Source organism: Pipistrellus hanaki (assembly GCF_964339955.1).
Source record: "Pipistrellus hanaki genome assembly, chromosome: 1".
NCBI classification, from domain to species: Eukaryota; Metazoa; Chordata; class Mammalia; order Chiroptera; family Vespertilionidae; genus Pipistrellus; species Pipistrellus hanaki.
Window position 1 is genome coordinate 140,393,944 of NC_140503.1, and position 18,187 is coordinate 140,412,130.

General features: G+C 37.9%; 1 protein-coding gene across 1 annotated transcript in view; it reads left to right on the plus strand.

Annotated features, from left to right (window-relative positions):
• The window catches only part of ELOVL6 (ELOVL fatty acid elongase 6), a 131,951-nt gene that overhangs the window by 84,334 nt on the left and 29,430 nt on the right, over positions 1-18,187 (plus strand). The window contains exon 2 of the mRNA XM_084872936.1: positions 1,775-1,906. Within this exon, the coding sequence (XP_084729062.1) occupies positions 1,775-1,906 (132 nt within the window). The remainder of the gene's footprint in view (positions 1-1,774; positions 1,907-18,187) is intronic.

An 18,187-nucleotide genomic window follows, 5' to 3' on the forward strand; every position in this document is an offset into this window, starting at 1 on the left:
GGGGCTGGCACCAGCAGCAGGTGTAAGCAGGGCCAGTGACATCAGTGGGTGAGAGCTGCAGCTGCTGCCCTGATTGCCCCTCAGGAGCAGGGGGAGGTGGAGAAGCCTTCAAGAGTGATCAGGGTTGGCAGCTGCTGCTTGCACCCACTGATGGTGCCAAGCGATCGGGACCTGTGCCGGGCACTGGCACCCAGTGCAAGCTTTGGCTCTGGCATTGGTTGTGAGTTCAAGCAGGGCCGGCACTGGCAGTGGGTGCAAGCAGCAGCTCTGGCACTTGCAGTGGGTGCGAAAAGAGGCTGTAGATTCTGATCTTCTTTCAGGATCAGAGGGAGGTGGAGAAGCCCTGAGGGGCTATTGGGGGTTAGCAGCTGCCACTCGCACCTGCTGATGGCACCGAGCAATCAGCGCCATCAGGGCTGGTGCCAGGATCCAGCAGTGGGTGCAAGCACCACGTGGGATCATGGCACGCGGGAACAAAGTATTTTCAGTAACCACTAGAGGCTTGCCCCAATGACAGCAACTGGTGCTCTGCCTTAGTCTGACACCTCTGCTCACCAGCTCCAGCATCCCTCCAAAGCCCATGCCTGTCATATTCTGCCCCCGCCCCTGGTGGTCAGCACACATCATAGCAACCGGTTATTCTGTTCTTCCGCCATTCTGTCTATTTGCATATTAGCCTTTTATTATACAGGCTAATCTATAGGAGCATTTGTTCTTTTTGGCATCATCAATACTATTGTACATTTCTCCTTGGCACAGTCATTGCCAGCAGGACCTGGAGATGGCCATCTGAAATGTCATGGTTTTTTTCAAATTGATGAGAGAGAGCAAGAGCAAGAGAGAAAAAGAAAGAGATAAAAACATTGAAGCATAACCTGCAACTTTTAGTTATTCGAAGACATTCCAACCAATGGAGACACCCGGCCAGGTCTCTTTTTGATACTTCTTAGCCATTTCCAATTAAAAGTCCCACCTAAGCCCTAATGGGTTTGGCTCAGTGGATCGAGCATTGGCCTGTGTACTGAAGGATTTCAGGTTCGATTCCAGTCAAGGGCATGTACCTTGGTTGTGGGCATATCCCTAGTTGGGGGGGTGGGGGGAGCGGCGCGCGCAGGGGTGCAAGAGACAGCTGATCAATGTTTCTCTGTTGATGTTTCTAATATATTCTCCGATCTTCCCTCTCTGTAAAATATCAATAAACTATATATCGATATATTTTTTAAAAAGTCCCACCTAAGCCTGATTACCAAAAAGAGAATAATGAGCCCCAGTGTTCTATCAGTTCTTTTCTTATTTTTATTTTTTCTCTCCATCTTTAATATTGTTTTGGTTCTGTTGTTTCCTGGGAGTTTTGATTGTTATGTCTCTCAAGTCACTTCTAGTTTAGAACAGTCCTAGATTTTGATTCCATATTACTGATTTGTTGAAGAAATAAGTTCAGCGTTCTACAAAATGTCCCACAATTGGGTTTGTTCCCTATATTTCCTATAAATTTATAGTAGAATCAGACATTGGATTACATTCAAGCTCAAAAGTTTTAGACAAGTGTACCTTAGGAGGTTCTGTGTTCTTTAAGGGAGGATTCATCCACGTTGCCAAATGGACTACACAGTGTCTCTTTAATGAAGGGACATTTACAAGAAAATGTTTTCCGCCCTTACAAGAGGGGCTGGTATTAAACTTAATGAATTAAAGACTACATATAAATTTCTAATGGGTAAAAATATATTGTTTAAACTTTTGTGTTATAAGAGTGTATTTCGTTTTTTCATAGGAAGAAATCTTTCTTGTTCTCTGCTCTGTACGCTGCCTTTATCTTCGGCGGTCGGCACCTAATGAACAAACGGGCGAAGTTTGAGCTGAGGAAGCCGTTAGTGCTCTGGTCTCTCACCCTTGCAGTCTTCAGGTAGGTTTTTTTTTCATTTTCCTAATGAAATCCATCCATTTCATCAGGCTTGGCTGAAGGAAGCTACAATTGAGCATTTTATCTTACATCTCATATTTTCAATTATTGAATAGATTAAGAACATAAAGCCCTGTCCAGAGAGAAAGCCTTCATTGCTACCAAATTCCCCATACTGCACTCAGTCTCTTATTTTAAGAACTCTCAGGCCATCTTGTCCAAACTGCTCACATTAGCAATCCAGTTTACCCTCTTAGGACTAGAAATAGTGCATCGATTCACGCGTTTCACTGCATACATTTAGATGAAGGGCTAATGTGAAAGCCACACCAGTCAACTGTAGAAATCTACAGTAGAGCATAAGGTTTGAAAAATAGCACCAGACACAAACAGATGCTGAACACGTATCTCATTAGACCAGAGAATTATTTTGTGCATCCCCAAGTCACCCTGCACCTTATTGCCTGCGCTGACTCGCAGGTATGTATTCCTGCAGCCAGCTTACTTTGTATCTGATGGAACTCATCATAGAGGCTGTTAGGATCAGGCCTAGTCTCAGGGGCTTCTGCCAGCCAATATCCAGTCTCATTCCTAGAAGCTTGAAGGAGCATTGTGTAATATTTGGTAATTGAAGCATTCGCAACACTAATTATAATTAGCACACAACTGGGATCCAAACAAATGCCAGAATTCACCCACAGCACTGACAAAGGTACCTGCTCTATTGGTGTTTTCCTTGTCAAAACCAGCAAGTTTATAACTAGGCTGCTTGAGTAGGGGGAGTTGATGTAGATATACTACAAAATAAAAAACTATTCATATTAATGCTTATGATTTTATTTTTATTATGTTTTTATGATGCTGTGTTTTCATATTACATATTAACAGTCCTACCACTAAGCAGAAGTAGATGGTAGGATTAAAAGCCACATTAGTCACTGCGTCTTAATAAAGATGATCAGGAAGAGGGTCTTCACAAACCCCAATGACCTGTACATTTCCGCTATGTTGGTTCGCTGCATCTAAACACTCATTGCTTGCTACTATGGAATAGACTCGGTTTTTGGTGCATTTTGTGAGGTACGCATGGTTTAGATCTGTCACTAAAGACTTCTATTTCACTCTGTGTTAGGGCATGATTCTCTAACAAAGTAGCATTTTTATTTTATTTATACTTAAGGTTCACAGAATATGCCTCCCCTAAAGAATTTGATATTTGAGAAAAATATTATCTTTATTCTAATGATGTTTTTCAGTATTTTACAGAGTTTTCAACATCCCTTGTACCTTTATCATTTTTTTCTATAAAACTTTAATACATATTAGTAGATGCAGAGAAAAGAGTACATAATATAGCCCTTATCCTGCTTTAATAATTATCAGCTCTGGATTAATCTTTTTTCCTCTATATCCCTACCAACTTCCCCTTTACCCCAAATTATTTGGAAAGAATACAAGCTGAAATATGTCTGAATTAAATAATATTATTTTTATAAGTTAAGTACTCATTTTAAGAAACTAACCAAAGCATCATTACCTCTCCAAATTATTAATAATTCTTTATTCTTCTTTCGTGTTCAAATTTCTCCAGTTAGTCTCAAATTATTATTATTATTTTTTTTTACAAAAATATTTTTCAGAATCTGGATCAAAATAAGATCCACACATTTCCATTGGTTGATTTATTTTAAGTTAGAGGTTACCACTTTTCTCTCCCACATCCCTTCCGCCTCTTCCCCCTCCATCCTTTGAAGATCATTTACCCTTAGACTGCCCCCAGATGGGATTTTGCTGGTTGCATTTTCTATCCTCTGTATTTCTTATTAGCTGATAATTAGATCTAGAAGTTTGATTATATCCAGGTTTAACATTTGACTTTATATAAGTAGAAACTTGCCTTTATCACTCTTCAGTTATCCTGAGGTTTGTATAGTTATTACAGAAAAGTCAGGATAAATGCTTGATTCGTTGATATACAGTATTTAGCCATTTAAAAAAATGATTTGCTTACTTAGCATGTAAATAATAACTGCTTCTTTTTAAACTATTAGTATGAACTCATGGATTGATAGTCTATGTGTCAGTGATTTTGAAATGAATTTGATTTTGCTATATTTTAATTCATTATTGTTATTTTTTTGGCTACTAAATTATCCCATCTTTGGCCAGTGGGAATTTTTTTCACGCTGACTCCTGAATCTTTTTCACACACACTGACTAGAGCTCCTCGCTTGATTCTTTGAGGGTGATGACAAGATGTTCCAGTCCAGGCATACTGCATATTCCTTGTCCAGAACTGGAATTAGCCATTAATAATGACTCATTTACTTTCCCCTTCAATGCATATGTAACAGTCATTAACAATACCTTTTTTAGAATGACAAGTTGTTTTTTTTTTTGTTTCCTCTTCTATTTTCTTAATTCTGTTAGCTATTTTACTTCCTTCAGAGCCATGTTTTTGTATAAAGTTTTAAACATTGGACTATATAGAGTAGTCTGAGCATGAGTAGTCTAGGGTCTTGTAAAAATTGATCATAATATTCTAATCAGGAATTTGGAAAATAGTGATAATGGAATACTATTGTTGTGTTAACTGAGCATGGTTTCATGTTAGGAATAGTATACTGAGGTTCCTCCATGCTTACAGAATTCTGGTTGACAATGCACAGAATATTTTAAATATAATGCTTATGTAAGTTTTACTCTTAGACATCAAACTTCTATATGTTGTTTATTAATACCTTCAAGTATTTGTAAAAGTATCTAAAATGATACTATAATATACTCACTTCTTACCTCTGTGGAAAGGCAGAGGAGATATGCTCTTACTCAATGACTACTGTTTACTAGAAAATAAAACAAAAACATTCAGTGCTTGTAGAGCTTGTTTCTAGTGGACTCGCAGTTTGGAAATTGAAAGGATTAAAACTTTTCCTCTTATGTGTTATCTTCTTATTCAAAACAAATGAAGCAACTATAATCATGAGGTTGATAAGAATTTGAATCAATATCCAGATAAATCCAATTAATAAATCTCAATTCTGGGTAGTGTATATTTATTATTCTTTGCATTTTCCTGCATTTGCATTTTCTAAAATATACATACATACATATATAATTTCATATATGTAGATCTAGAGAATTTCAAGTGATGGTTGCTTTTTTTATTTTGGAATCCAAATACCTTTTGAATGAAGTTTATATAAAAAATCAAAAATAGCCCTAATCAGTTTGGCTCATTGATAGAGCATTGGCCTGCAGACTGAAGGGTTCCAGGTTCGATTCCGGTGAAGGACATGTACCTTGGTTGCGGGCACATCCCCAGTAGGGGGCGTGCAGGAGGCAGCTGACTGATATTTCTCTCTCATCAATGTTTCTAACTCTATCCCTCTCCCTTCTTCTCTGTAAAAAGATCAATAAAATATAAAAAAATAAGCTAATCCTGAAAACAGATGTGTTTAATGAATAAACTTTTCTATTTTGGTCATATAGGATAGTGTTGTAATTATAAAACTATATTTTTGTAGAAAATGTTGAATGGTTCTTACCTTACTATAATTCACAAATTTTCAAGCTCATCTGAAAAGAGTGACTATGGAAGGTTAGAAATTCCTTGCTCAGGAGACGTTCTTGTAGTAGTTGGTCAGCATCCACATCACTTTCACTACATTTACTCTTTGACACTACTAGATACCATTGATTTGGGGGGGAAAAAAGAGAGAGAGACAGGAACCAGACCTTTCAGTTAGAGGAATTAGAAAATCACTGAAAAGGTATTTTTGTGTGTGTGTATTTTGCTGCTTAAGAATAATTTCTTTTTCCCACCTTGGCAAGCCAGAAACCCCACTATGGCTAATTTCCAGCTGTCACACATTTTGTTTACTCATGAACTAAGACAACTAAAATTAGAAATTAATTTGGATATACAGAGTACTTAAGCAAAAATTAAAACCTTATTTCCATACCAATCTAGTTCAGGGTTTTGTTTTGTTTTTTGTATAGTTTAGCAAGAATTACTTGAAGAATATTTTTCTACAAGAATGTTAGATGTTGACTGAATATGATAGTAGTCTTCAGAAACAACACAATTAATTTAATTTATTGAAATCTGTCATAATTTTTGATGGAGTAGATAGAAAAAGATCAACTGAATTTTCACCAGGCATAAAATGCATTCAATTCATTTGAGAATCATTTCTCTAGGTTTTGTTTGTTTGTTTGTTTGCAGTTTCTTCCCATTACCCGCACCTTGTCCCCACTTTCAGATCCAAATCACCAGTTTCTGGTGTCTGTCTTTACAAATATGATTGCGATGAATACTCTGCTCCCTACTTCCAACCTGCACACACCCCCCCTACCCCCCCAACCTAAGGACAAGCATTTCCTTGCTTATGTGATTAGATAATTCCATGTGCATTTTGGCCCTAGATGATTGGACATTTTTTTGGGGTGTACCATAAACTGAAAATTTCTGGTGATTTGAATCAGTAAATGCTCTAGATGAGATTGTTCCTTATGGCAAATAGCAGCACACACTCTGAGGTGCCTATAATCCAGTCATCTCAGATACTGCTGAGTCATTCATTCATGCTGGTGTGACATCTCAGCTCTGTTCCTACAGGTGCTTTGTAAGTAATTTACTCTGTGTAAAAACCCCTAGATTGGGTACATACGTGTGTGTTTCTGATTCAAACAGCCTTTCTCAGAATGTGTCTGGCAGGGTTTTCTTCTCATTGGCAGCAGAAGGAGTTCCAGGAGTCTTGTAGGTCTCCGACCCAGAACAGGTCAAAGCAAGGGCTCCGGTCAGTGCACGTTAGAATGAGATAATGACTTTGTGCTGCTTATTTTTTATGCTAATACACACTTGCGTCAAATTTGCTTACTCACATTTCCTGTGATTCACTCTGGCTCCAATTGTTTTATCCCTTATTTGCACAAAGCCAGATGTTCTGTACTTAGTAGTTTGATTTCTTGTCTCATTGTTAACTGACAGCTTTCCCTGTTGTAAAAAATTTTTGTGAGTTTATTTGAGCCAAACTGTTGACAATTGCCAGAAGCAGAATCTCAACACATTGAGACAATGCTTCCAAGAATGGCGGCTTTTCACTTAGTCTTATAAATACCCATCAAAGGAGATGTAAGTGAGTGACATGAAATCAATTGGTGATAGATTAGGGAGGTGGGAGAAAGCAAAGGTGGGGGAACCTCTGGGATTGGATTAAAAGGTGAAATGATAGACACATGCTCTTTTACTTAGATGGGTATAGATAGTTAACAGTGGACAATTATTGATAACAATAACAAGGAAGGAATTTATGGTTTCAGCCCTGGTGCCATTTGTTGTGCCCTGAAGGGTCCAGGAAAAAAGGGGAGTTAAAAGTTACACTGACTTTCCACAGTTGTGTTATCTTGGATACAAAAAGACAGTAGGCTCAATAAAGTTCAAAGTTGATTTGTCAGGGAAGATATTGGCCTAGGACAGTGGTTGGCAACGTCCCCGAGCCACATGAGGCTCTTTGGGCCTTTGAGTGTGGCTTTTCCACAAAATACTGCGTACCCTAATTAAGTTAAATACAACGTACCTACCTATATAGTTTAAGTTTTAAAAAATTTGACTCTCAAAAAGAAATTTTAGTCATTGTACTATTGATATTTGGCTCTGTTGACTAATGAGTTTGCCAACCACTGGCCTAGGACATGACTACTAATACATACTACTAGTATAAACTGCTTTCTAATTAAAGGTTTTAATTTCAAACCATCCTTTGTGGTTACTTTAGGTTTCTTGAGTTTGCAAGTCAAGTTAGCATGTGGCCCCTTTTCATCCACAAAAGCAATTTTTTTTGCTGGCCATATTTTTATTTGTCATTAAATTTCATCATCAGCTTAAGAATAAAATATATTCAAGATGAATAGAAATCACTTTTTTTTTCTCTTAAGAGATTTCCATGAACAAAGTGTTTAAATGTAGCACCAGAAATGTTCAGAAAAGTATGTTTACCAGTGCAGAACGGCAGGTGAATGGTCTTTAATCAAATCTCACAATTTTATGCATGCACACCTCAATATTTGATCATGGGAGAATTTATTGGCAATTGCCTTATTATTTTTAAGGAAACAACTATATAAGAAATCCAGGTGGAACTGTTCAGATGAGAAAGACGTTTTAAAAACCCATATGGAAGGAATAAGTATATCATTGACGAGTAAAAAGATGAAACATTGAACATACAAGTTTCAGAATAACTTCATCCATTTATACTCTAACACTTTGTGTGTAGTATTTTGTTCTATGATTGCCAGGAGGGTCTCTCTTAACCCACATTGTAGATAATGATCCCAGTCATAATGATATAAAGGTAATGGACATATAAACTATAAATGTCACAGGAGAAAAGCTTTTATTTGATCAATGACAGGTTATAAATTTTCATTTTCAAATGTACCACCAAGATGACAAAAATTACAACTCTCGAGAGCATGATGTTGACAAGTGACCGAGCTTCCGGACAATCCTGAGAGTGTGAAGCCATGAATGAAGAGTTCAGTCACCCGGCAGTTAACACTAGGTTTTCTTTGCTGACATGTATGTGGTAAAAGCATGAAATCATGTTTGAAAAGTTGAGGCTAGTGATTCTCTTGGTTTCTAGGGAGGCAGCGAGGGTGATGGGATCCCAGGAGGGTCTAAAGGAGGCTTCTGCTGCTTTTGTCAGATTTATGTCATCACAAAAAATCAAACAAGAAAGAGCTAACTGTTTGATACAAAGCAGGGAGAGCAATTTTTTCTTAAAGTTGAAAGCAAATAATGAAAATAATCCATTTTTCAAAAGAAAAGCTCACAATTATCATTTTATAAGATTCTGGTGAAATGTTGGTTTCCATTAAATAGAACAAGTTAATACCAAAACACAAACTTTATGCCTTATTCACACACACATAGACATACACACGAATGGCAGACTTATAGTTAGACTTAAGGATATTTTTTTGTTTGTTTTCTCTTTTCTGACCATGACCTTGAGTTAAGTGTGTATGTAAACCCAGAAGGATAATTTGGGGAACTTTCTTTTTCATCCCTTTATTGTTCAACTCTTAAAGATGATCATTGCTAGTGTTTCTTTCTGTTTTACACACAGACATACAAGCAGGGGAACATAGACAAATGGGAGTCAGATATTGCTCACTTAAACATTTGTTAATTGTCCCAATTTATCAGACTGTTTGGTTTATATGTCTACTCTACTTAAAAATATAAAATAATGATATTATTTATATCAGTTCCATCCTCTCTGGCTTTTGGGTCCTTTGGTCAAAGAAACATAGCAATCATTTTGATTCTGATGCCATATTTATAAATTACAGCTATTGTCTCTCTCTCTCTTTTTTTTTTTTTTTAACTGAACCTGGCAGGTATGTAGAAAATCATTGCTTTCTGAAGACAGGTTGTATAAAAGTTTTCTTCACAGAATCAAATAGATTTTTCTAAAAAAAAAAAAAAAAAAAAAAAAAATACATTGCTAGAATATTTGCTCATTGAGACCTAAAACAACTGAGGCTAGGAATTAACACAACAGCCAGATGCCATAGCTGTTTCAAAGGTAGGTCACAGAAGGACAGCAAAACCCATTTTGTTTCTCTTTGCACTAAGAGAAATATGAAGCATCTACATTGAATTAAAACAACAACAACTATGAAATAAAAAAGCCTAAAAGAGAATAAAGGCAAAAAAATCACTGCCATCAGAAAAACAAGCCCTACAATTACTTAGTACATCGAGTTGGCTGACATCCTTAAGGAACATCATGCTACCATTGTCATAAATGGAGATGACAGTGTCTAGTCTGAAAGACAATGGATTTATTCAGCATTTTGAGTTGTATTTGAATCCCTTTCCACCTAAGAGCAGCCAAAATACCCTCCACAATTCTGCTCTGTTTGAATACCAATTATTTTGGTTGATATGTAGCTCTGTTGACTAATGAGTTTGCCAACCACTGACCTAGCCCACTTCATTTGCATTGCATTTGATTTTTAGGTCTAAAACCGCATCCTCTGCTAGAATCAGCTCTAGTCTCAAATCACAATACAGTGACACTGACTGAATCACTAGACTCCTTTTGAAACCAAGAATAATAATAAAAATAAGAAATGGCAACTCTCCGTCCTTTAAACGTAAAATAGAGCTTATAAACTGGGATTCATACATCCGAATTTACTCTGAACAGCCTTTGTTTTATGCCCATGGTCTTGGTGTAATTATCAATCTCAAAATGTCCCAGCTTGAATAGTAAATGATATGATTAGTCTATAACCCATGGAGAAAATTTGTTAGCTTAATACAATAGAAAAAGGACAAATATACAAATCGTTTATTAACTTGTCCCTTACAAATCTTTTTTTTATTTTTATTGTTGACCTCTCATCTGAAACTTGCTGTTCTGTTTATAATATTTCCAAACACCCAAATTTAAAATATTCAAACCAACTCCCTTTTTGGTAACCCTTTAAATTTTCTCAAAATTCATCACCTAGTGAACATTTTAAATATACAAATTTAAAATATACAAATAACTTTTAACTCATCACCAAGTAGAATAATTCTTCTTAACTGCCTTGAGTAGCTGTCTATTCCTCTCCATTTCTACGCTGGACACTCCAGTCTCTGCCTACTTCACATCACAGCTGAAGTATTGCAACTGCCAATTGCTATCTCCTGGGGAGAAGCCAGGCAAACAGACCTCACGCTGCTGTGCAGGTGGCACTTCGGGCTCTGGCAGGCTACCCTCCCTTCCCTTCGGCGGGCACCCATCGGCAGGCCACTCTGCTGCTCCACACTGCCTGAGTGATCCATTTCCTTCCAAATTAAGAAAAACAATCCATTCACAGTGTAATGATCTAGTCCAAGTAGGGCAAGTATTTACATCCTGTGGCAGTTTGTTACCAATGTAATAAGTACTATATAAAGAGCCAGACCACCACCAAGGCCATTAATGAGAAGAGCTCCAGGCTACTGTCAGTACAGAAAAGGAACGTCCTCTCCAGCTCCCAGAACTGAAGACCACGTGATAGCCTTTGCTTATTTGCAGTGGGAAATGCTATATTTAGTAGTAATTTTTTTAGTATATATTATTATTGATTTCAAAGAGGAAGGGAGAAGGAAAGAGAGCTAGAAACATCTACGATGAGAGAGAATTCTGGATCTGATGCCTCCTGCATTCCCCACACTGGGGACCAAAACTGCAACCCGGGCCTGGGCCCTGACCGGGAATCGAACCATGACCTCCTAGTTCATAGGCCAACACTCAACTACAGCCAGATGCCATGCCAGCCAGGCTATATTTAGTAGTATTTTTTATTCAGTATTTTTTCTAGTTTTTGAAGTGAAAATTCTCAGAAAAACACACACACAAACCAATCTTACTACCACAGATATGTATTGTTAATATTTTGGTGCATTCCTTTCAATAATTTAATATTAAGCTTGAGACTTTTTCACATAATGTTAATTCTCTGTAATCTAATATCTTTGAGCTTGGACAAAAGTATGACTTCAATAATATGTTTGTATTCCTGGTGCTATAACAACTTGAAACAGCTGATCTGTAAGACATTTTAGATAATTTCACCAAAATAAATTCCTGTTTACGTCTCTGGAATACTACAGCTTTGCTAAATCTTTTGAGAGAAATAACATGAACATTCTTAACCCCTGAAGCATTTGTTAAGGATTATTTTGAATAAGACTGAGTTAAGGATTGCTGTTCTTATAAGCTTCTTGTGTTACCTCAGAAATCCTTAAATGATCATTTATGCTTAGCAGGGTTAAAAAAAATACATAACTACGAGATTTTGAATCCTTAAAAATCTTCAGGCATAACTTTTTGTGAAATTGCATAACCTGGAATGCATCCAATGATCCTGACATCCATTACTAAGTGTAGGTAACCAGAGTTGCAGACTGGCTGAAGGAAACATAGAAGTGAACAACATGGAAAAGTACTAGAAGCTTTTTTTCTGGAGAGGCCGGAGAGTGAGCAGAGAATAAGTGACACATTGAGAGATGAAATGCCCTTCTCTTCATAAGCCACGTGTCCCCAGGCAGGGAGTGGAGGACTGTAGGAAAGACAGGGGATCGGGGCTCAGTCAAGAAGCCCTGGCCGCTCGCCCTAGGGTAACCCTCTGTGGTGAGAGAAATGAAATCCTCCTCCTACGTATGATGTCTCTCCCACACGAAACAGGGATCACAGGCCTCCTCTGACCTCATTCTTCTTGAAAGTATTGGCAGTTCTTTCCTGAAAGCTGTCCGTTTCTATTCTCTCTGTTTCAACCAAGAATGCCAACTAAGTAACAGCTCATCAATTTTGGATGATGCTGTGGGATTGACAGGTTGCCTAGATCCCGCTTGAATTTGCACACGAAATAGGGATCCCCGTTTTCTTCCTTGTAAACAGCAATCCTTTTCATTCGTGCTGCCAGTAGATGAATTTAATTGGTAGGTAGCTCTCCTCGGAGCTCATTGCCTACTACCTGTTTTTAAAAATCTGTAAGTGGAAGTTGTTAAGGACTGATTGATCCCTTCTTATCATCACTTACATTGTCATAGTGGCTGGAAGTGGTCCTCACTGTACTCATTGTCACCCAGGACATGTCTTACAGTGCTCAGAGCCCCAGGAGTTAGAATCAACTATGTAATTAAAGTGATTGATTTGAGGCATAATACCCTGCTGCTCACATAATGCATTTTCCTAATCACGTGATAAAGCTGTCATTTTCTTTTATTCCTTTTATTTCATTACAAACGATAGACAGAGAGGAGGCTTTTGTCTGGTTTTGTTCTGAGAAGTGGATGAGCATCATCGACTCCGAAATGGATGTGCGGGGGGGATGAAAGGAGCCGGGAGAGATTGTTCATTGATTCTAGGTGTTTGTGTTAGCCCAGAGCTGCAGCAGAAATCCTCAGTGCAGTTCAGGAGAATTGCCTGTGATTTGAAGAAGTGTATGAATCACTAGCTAATTGAGAGTTCTCTTATGCAGAGGCAGGGCTTTGGGTTCTCCAAAAGAGTTTAGCTCTAAATTGGAGTTTATACAAGTTTGGTGCAAAAAAAGTAAATATTAATATATAAAAACCCAAAGAGGTATGGAGCAAGGCCATCGAGCTCAGGAGAGAAGAGTCAAAAAGAAAAATTTAAATTCTGCCTTTAAAAAAAAACATAGTAAAACGAAAAAGAAAAGCCCTGGCCAGTTTTGCTCCGTGGGTAGAGTGTCAGCCTGTGAACTGAAAGGTCCCAGGTTAGATTCTGGTCAAAGGCACATGCCTGGGTTGTGGGCTTGATCCCCCGTGGGGGACTTGCAGGAGGCAGCCGATCCACCATATTCTCTCTCATCATGGAGGCTTCTCTCTGTCCCTCTTTTTTCCTCTCTAAAATCAATAAGAGCATATTTTTAAAAAGAAAGAAAGAAAAAGAAAAAAACAATAACATAGTAAAACAGTACAACTTTTTTTTATCTTCAACAGAATGTTGGACACTGTGATTTCATCCTAACTTCTCAAACTAGTCTTTGCCAGCTACTTCATTTTTTGCTAAAATCAAACCTATCTTTCATCACACTTACACGTGAAGGAATCACACTTGAGTGTTCTCTGATCTGCTGATTGCCACCTGTAGACTGTGCAGGAACAACTTTACTGTGCTCCTTCGGAATTATCCTTAAATTCACAGTGTAGAACTAGGTTCAGGTTTGAAGTCATTAAAGTTACTTTACTGCCCATATCCTCCTCACGATCATCATCGTCATCATCATCGTCATTTGGATGGCTGTGCCCGTGTCCCATTGAGTTCTCTCTGGATAGGAGCACTACATTTCTAACAGATTGATTTGTTACAACAAAGACCCTTTTAAAACAATGAACATTATTTTTTAGGTGTTTTTTTTTTCTTCTTAATATGTTTTTATTCACTTTAGAGAGAGAGAAACATGGATGAGAGGGAACCATCTATCAGCTGCCTCCTGCACACCCCTTACTGGGGATTGAGCCCCAACCCTGGCATGTGCCCTGACCTGGAATGGAACAGGCAACTTCTTGGTGCATGGGACTATGCTCAGCCAACTGAACCACACAGGCCAGGACCAGAAGAATGAACATCTAACAAGGAGAAAAGTTGGCCTATCTAGCACAAAGTTCTCATTGGCAAGAACCTCATAAAATCCAGAGACACATCAGTAGCTAATTTCCTGATCCTCTGTCTGTGTCTCAAAAAGAAGAAAAAAGAAAGAAAGAAAGAAAGAAAGGCATAAGATCTATTAGAAGTGAATTTTAATTATTAGGAAACTGAGAAGCGTGACATTGGTTCATTCCTGAGACTGCCAGTGGAAATGGATACCAGGTTTGTAGCAGTCTTGGATATAGTGATTTTCAGCCAAATGCATGTGTCCACACACCACTATCCCCATATTTCTTCATGAAGGTAGACTGACCTTATATTGCACTATTAATTTTGCCTATTTGAGTATTTTATCCTAAATTAAATATATGGTTATAATTTGAAGTGATTATCAGAGTAATATTTGTTAGAAGGAGAGGGGAAACTAAAATTCCAAATTAAAAAAAGACTATTTTTTAAAGGAAGAAAAAAATCCGTTGCTGAAATGCTGACTAAGTTAAATTGTAGGGTCCCTACATTAAAGTAACGCACTCAGGTAATAATGCCCAAGTAAGTTCCCATGTTTTCACTTGCTCTTTTTGCACCCATCATTTTATAGAGAGTATGTTCCTGCTCACTTTAATTCTCATTAGGTATATCAGCCTCAACACCTGGTGCTGGCTTTGGTGAAAACAAACTAAAAGCAGGTCCATTGAATCCTGACCACCTGGTTCATCAGTCAATGCTCAACCACTGAGCCACACTGGCCAGGCTGAAACCTTTGAATTGGAATGACTAAAGGGCCTGGAAGCTTCTAAACTAATACCATTTGTTCCTTAGACACTTCTAGGCAAAACCCTATGAGCTGTTCTATAAATCCTAAACGATTTATAATTTAACACACTCTTTAAAATCGATAAAACCATGTATCTGTAACCCTAATTCAAAAGGGCAGGAATGTAATAAAGGAAAGAACCAAATGACTAACTATTAAGAACAACAACAAAAAAAGAGCAATCATCTGTTTAAACAAAGCTACTAGAAATCACGGTGATTAGGAGTGTTTTACACTGAAAACCAACCAGAAAATAGGAATCATTTATTTTTCTTAATTAACTACTTCATAAGTTTTAGGCGATTGTTTCTAGATGCAGCTTAAATAACTACACAAACACGGTCCCAGTGAGTTCCCTGCTGGGATATCAGTGACAGGTGCACACTAACAGCTATTTCTGCAGAATGAGGAAGAGTGTCAGAGGCAGCTGAGCTTGCAAACCTTCCAGTAGTCTTTTATTGTTTCCTCCACTGGCTCAAGTCCAAAGTGAGAATAATTACCCTTAGGACTGCCAAATTTCAGGCTGTTCAGATAACCCTGGTCTTGTAGTAGGAAAGAAATGTGAGCCAAGGTGCAAAAAGAGTGACTGAATTTTATAAAAAAAATATTTCTCATATATCTCACGGAGCAGTTTTTTAGAAATGGTCCATTTTCTTTGATTAAGAGGAGGCAAATAAGAGAATAACGTGGTTTAAAAAAACACACACACCACAAAATAAAGGAAAGAGAAAACCAGGCATTATCTGCATACTCTTAGGCTGCTATGGTAATAGAGTTGAGGATTTTTACTGGGCTTATCTTCCAAAAAGTTTTTAAGTTACTCTTAATTTAAGTAAACAATTCCCTTCTGTTGAAAATAGAGAAGTTAGAGATTTTGCTCTAAATTTCCAATTCTAATAACCAGTTTAGATGTTATAGCATTTTCACAACACACTTGTGAAGAAAATACTATTATATGGAAGTCCTTGAATATTTCAAAATATTTCAGTACTTTCATAATTCAAAGTCAATTTTCTCACAGGAATAATTTTAAACACAACACATAAATACATATCTAATAGTAACTTTGGATTGTGTCTAACTTTTGTTCCATCATTTGAAAGTTCTTGTTTTCTGACATGTTTCTCTGTTCCACCAGTAGCACTCCTACTTAATAAACACTGGATGGCATGGTTATAATTTACCATCAGTAACTGTTAGAGTGACAACCCAGTAGTCACCAAAATCACCCTTAGGACTTCTGAGGCACCTAAACAACAGACTGTTTCCCAAAATAGTGCCCAGCAATGTGGGGATTTCTGTCCCTCACTAATGTGGCACTCCCATATGACAGTATTATATCGGTTGGGTCACCTCTTTTGAAATTATTATTTAATTCTTGAGTATGTTTTAGATGTTGGGATATATTAGTATATTCTTTATGAATATTATATGTGGACTAGTGGCCCAGTGCCCAAAATTCACGCATGGGGGTGTTTCCTCAGTCCGCCTGCACCCTCTCCAATCTGGGACCCCTTGAAGAATGTCCTACTGCTGCTTTACAGGGATCGGGCAGAGGATGGCATTGGGGGCTACCAGGCCTGCAGGGGAGGACAGTTAGGGGCAACTGGGTCAGCAGGGGAGCAGTTAGGCATCAATCAGGCTATCAGGGGAGTGGTTAGTGGGTGATCAAGCTGGCAGGCAGAAGTGGTTAGGGGCAATCAGGCAGGTGAGCATTTGGGAGCCAGCAGTCCTGGATTGTGAGAAAAAAAACTGCCCAATTCCACCAGGCAGTCGAACATCCCTCAAGGGGTCTCAGATTGGAGAGGGTTCAGGCTAAACTGAGCTACACACCTGCCCTGTGCACAAATTTTGTGCACTGGGCCTCTAGTAAAATTATAATGGTTGTATCATGTTGATAGGATCATGACAGATTTATCCTATTTCCTAAATTTTCCAAAGTATATAAGCTTTTATTAAATTGTGTTTTTTGTTTTGTTTTCGTGTTATTTTATTATTTAAAGTATTACAAATAGTAATTCATATGTCTCCTTTTTCCCCCCATTGACATTCCCCTGGCCTCTTCTACCCCCCGCCCCTTCCGTACATGTTTTTTCATAAAGCTCATCAAACTCCCAGACAGGATGGCCTATGTACCGCCTATTCAAAGGCTCAATTCAGGGAGTAATCTTTGACTTAACCCTCATCTACTTAGGTTGGCTCTGGGGGTCCTTTGTGGAAGGTTCTTGATAACCCACTATCAGCATCCTCTTTAGCTTTTATGGACCTATGACATCTCACAGCTTCTCAGCAATGCCCTATTCCACCTCCTCATGTCCGACCTATAAAAGTTGAAGTGTCTTAGGGCTCAGTTGTGTGGTTCCTTCTTTCTTCTATTGAATATTTACATTATTTTCCTAAAAGATCTCATCTCATTAAGCCATGTTTAAATATGTTAACTCCCAAATTCAAGTTTCCAGTCCTGATCTCTTCCCTAAACTCCAAATGTCCCTTTATCTGAACGCTACTTCATCTTCACTTGAATGTTTGATAGGCATCTCATCTCTAATATTGCTATATAGAACTCTCCCAGGCTGTCTAAGCAACAGTGCTGCCCAAATACATACCAATTTACCTACTTTTTTTCTGTTCATATCCATTGTTAACCATGTTCTAGACACCATCATCTCATTTGGCTATGAGAGATATAATATCCTTCTAAATATTATCCTTGATATATTTTTTATACAATATAATGGTAAGTTCTTATCATTATGTAATATTATAATAATTATACACTTCTTAACTATTAATATTATTAATTGTTATACTGTGTCTTATATTACAGACCATTCTCCACAGTCTAAATTTTCATTAAAAACATAAATCACATTGTGCCACTCCCCTGCTTAAATTTCACAAGCGCCTATGCAGTGTAGTGAAAATAAAATCTATTTCATGATGTATTATTAACTAGTAATATTGTCACCATAGCATATAAACTCTTAAAAGGCCCTAGAAGATGTAGTTCATGCCCACTGATGAACTGCATTTCATTTCAGCCCCTGTCACTACCATCCTCCTTCAACTTGGACCTCACACATGCCCAGCTCATGCCTGCCGTGCTGTTGTCTAGGTTCTTCTCCAGGGCTTGCCTGGACTGGCTCTTTCTCATCAGCTCATGTGTTACCTCCTCTCAGAAGCCTTTTCTGACCTCAGCAGCTCTTCCTGTCCCAAATCTCTAGTCATTGTCATCTCATCCAGTTTTATTATCTGGCACTGAACACAATCTGAAAATCTTAAGCTATTTTTTATGTATTTCCCCCT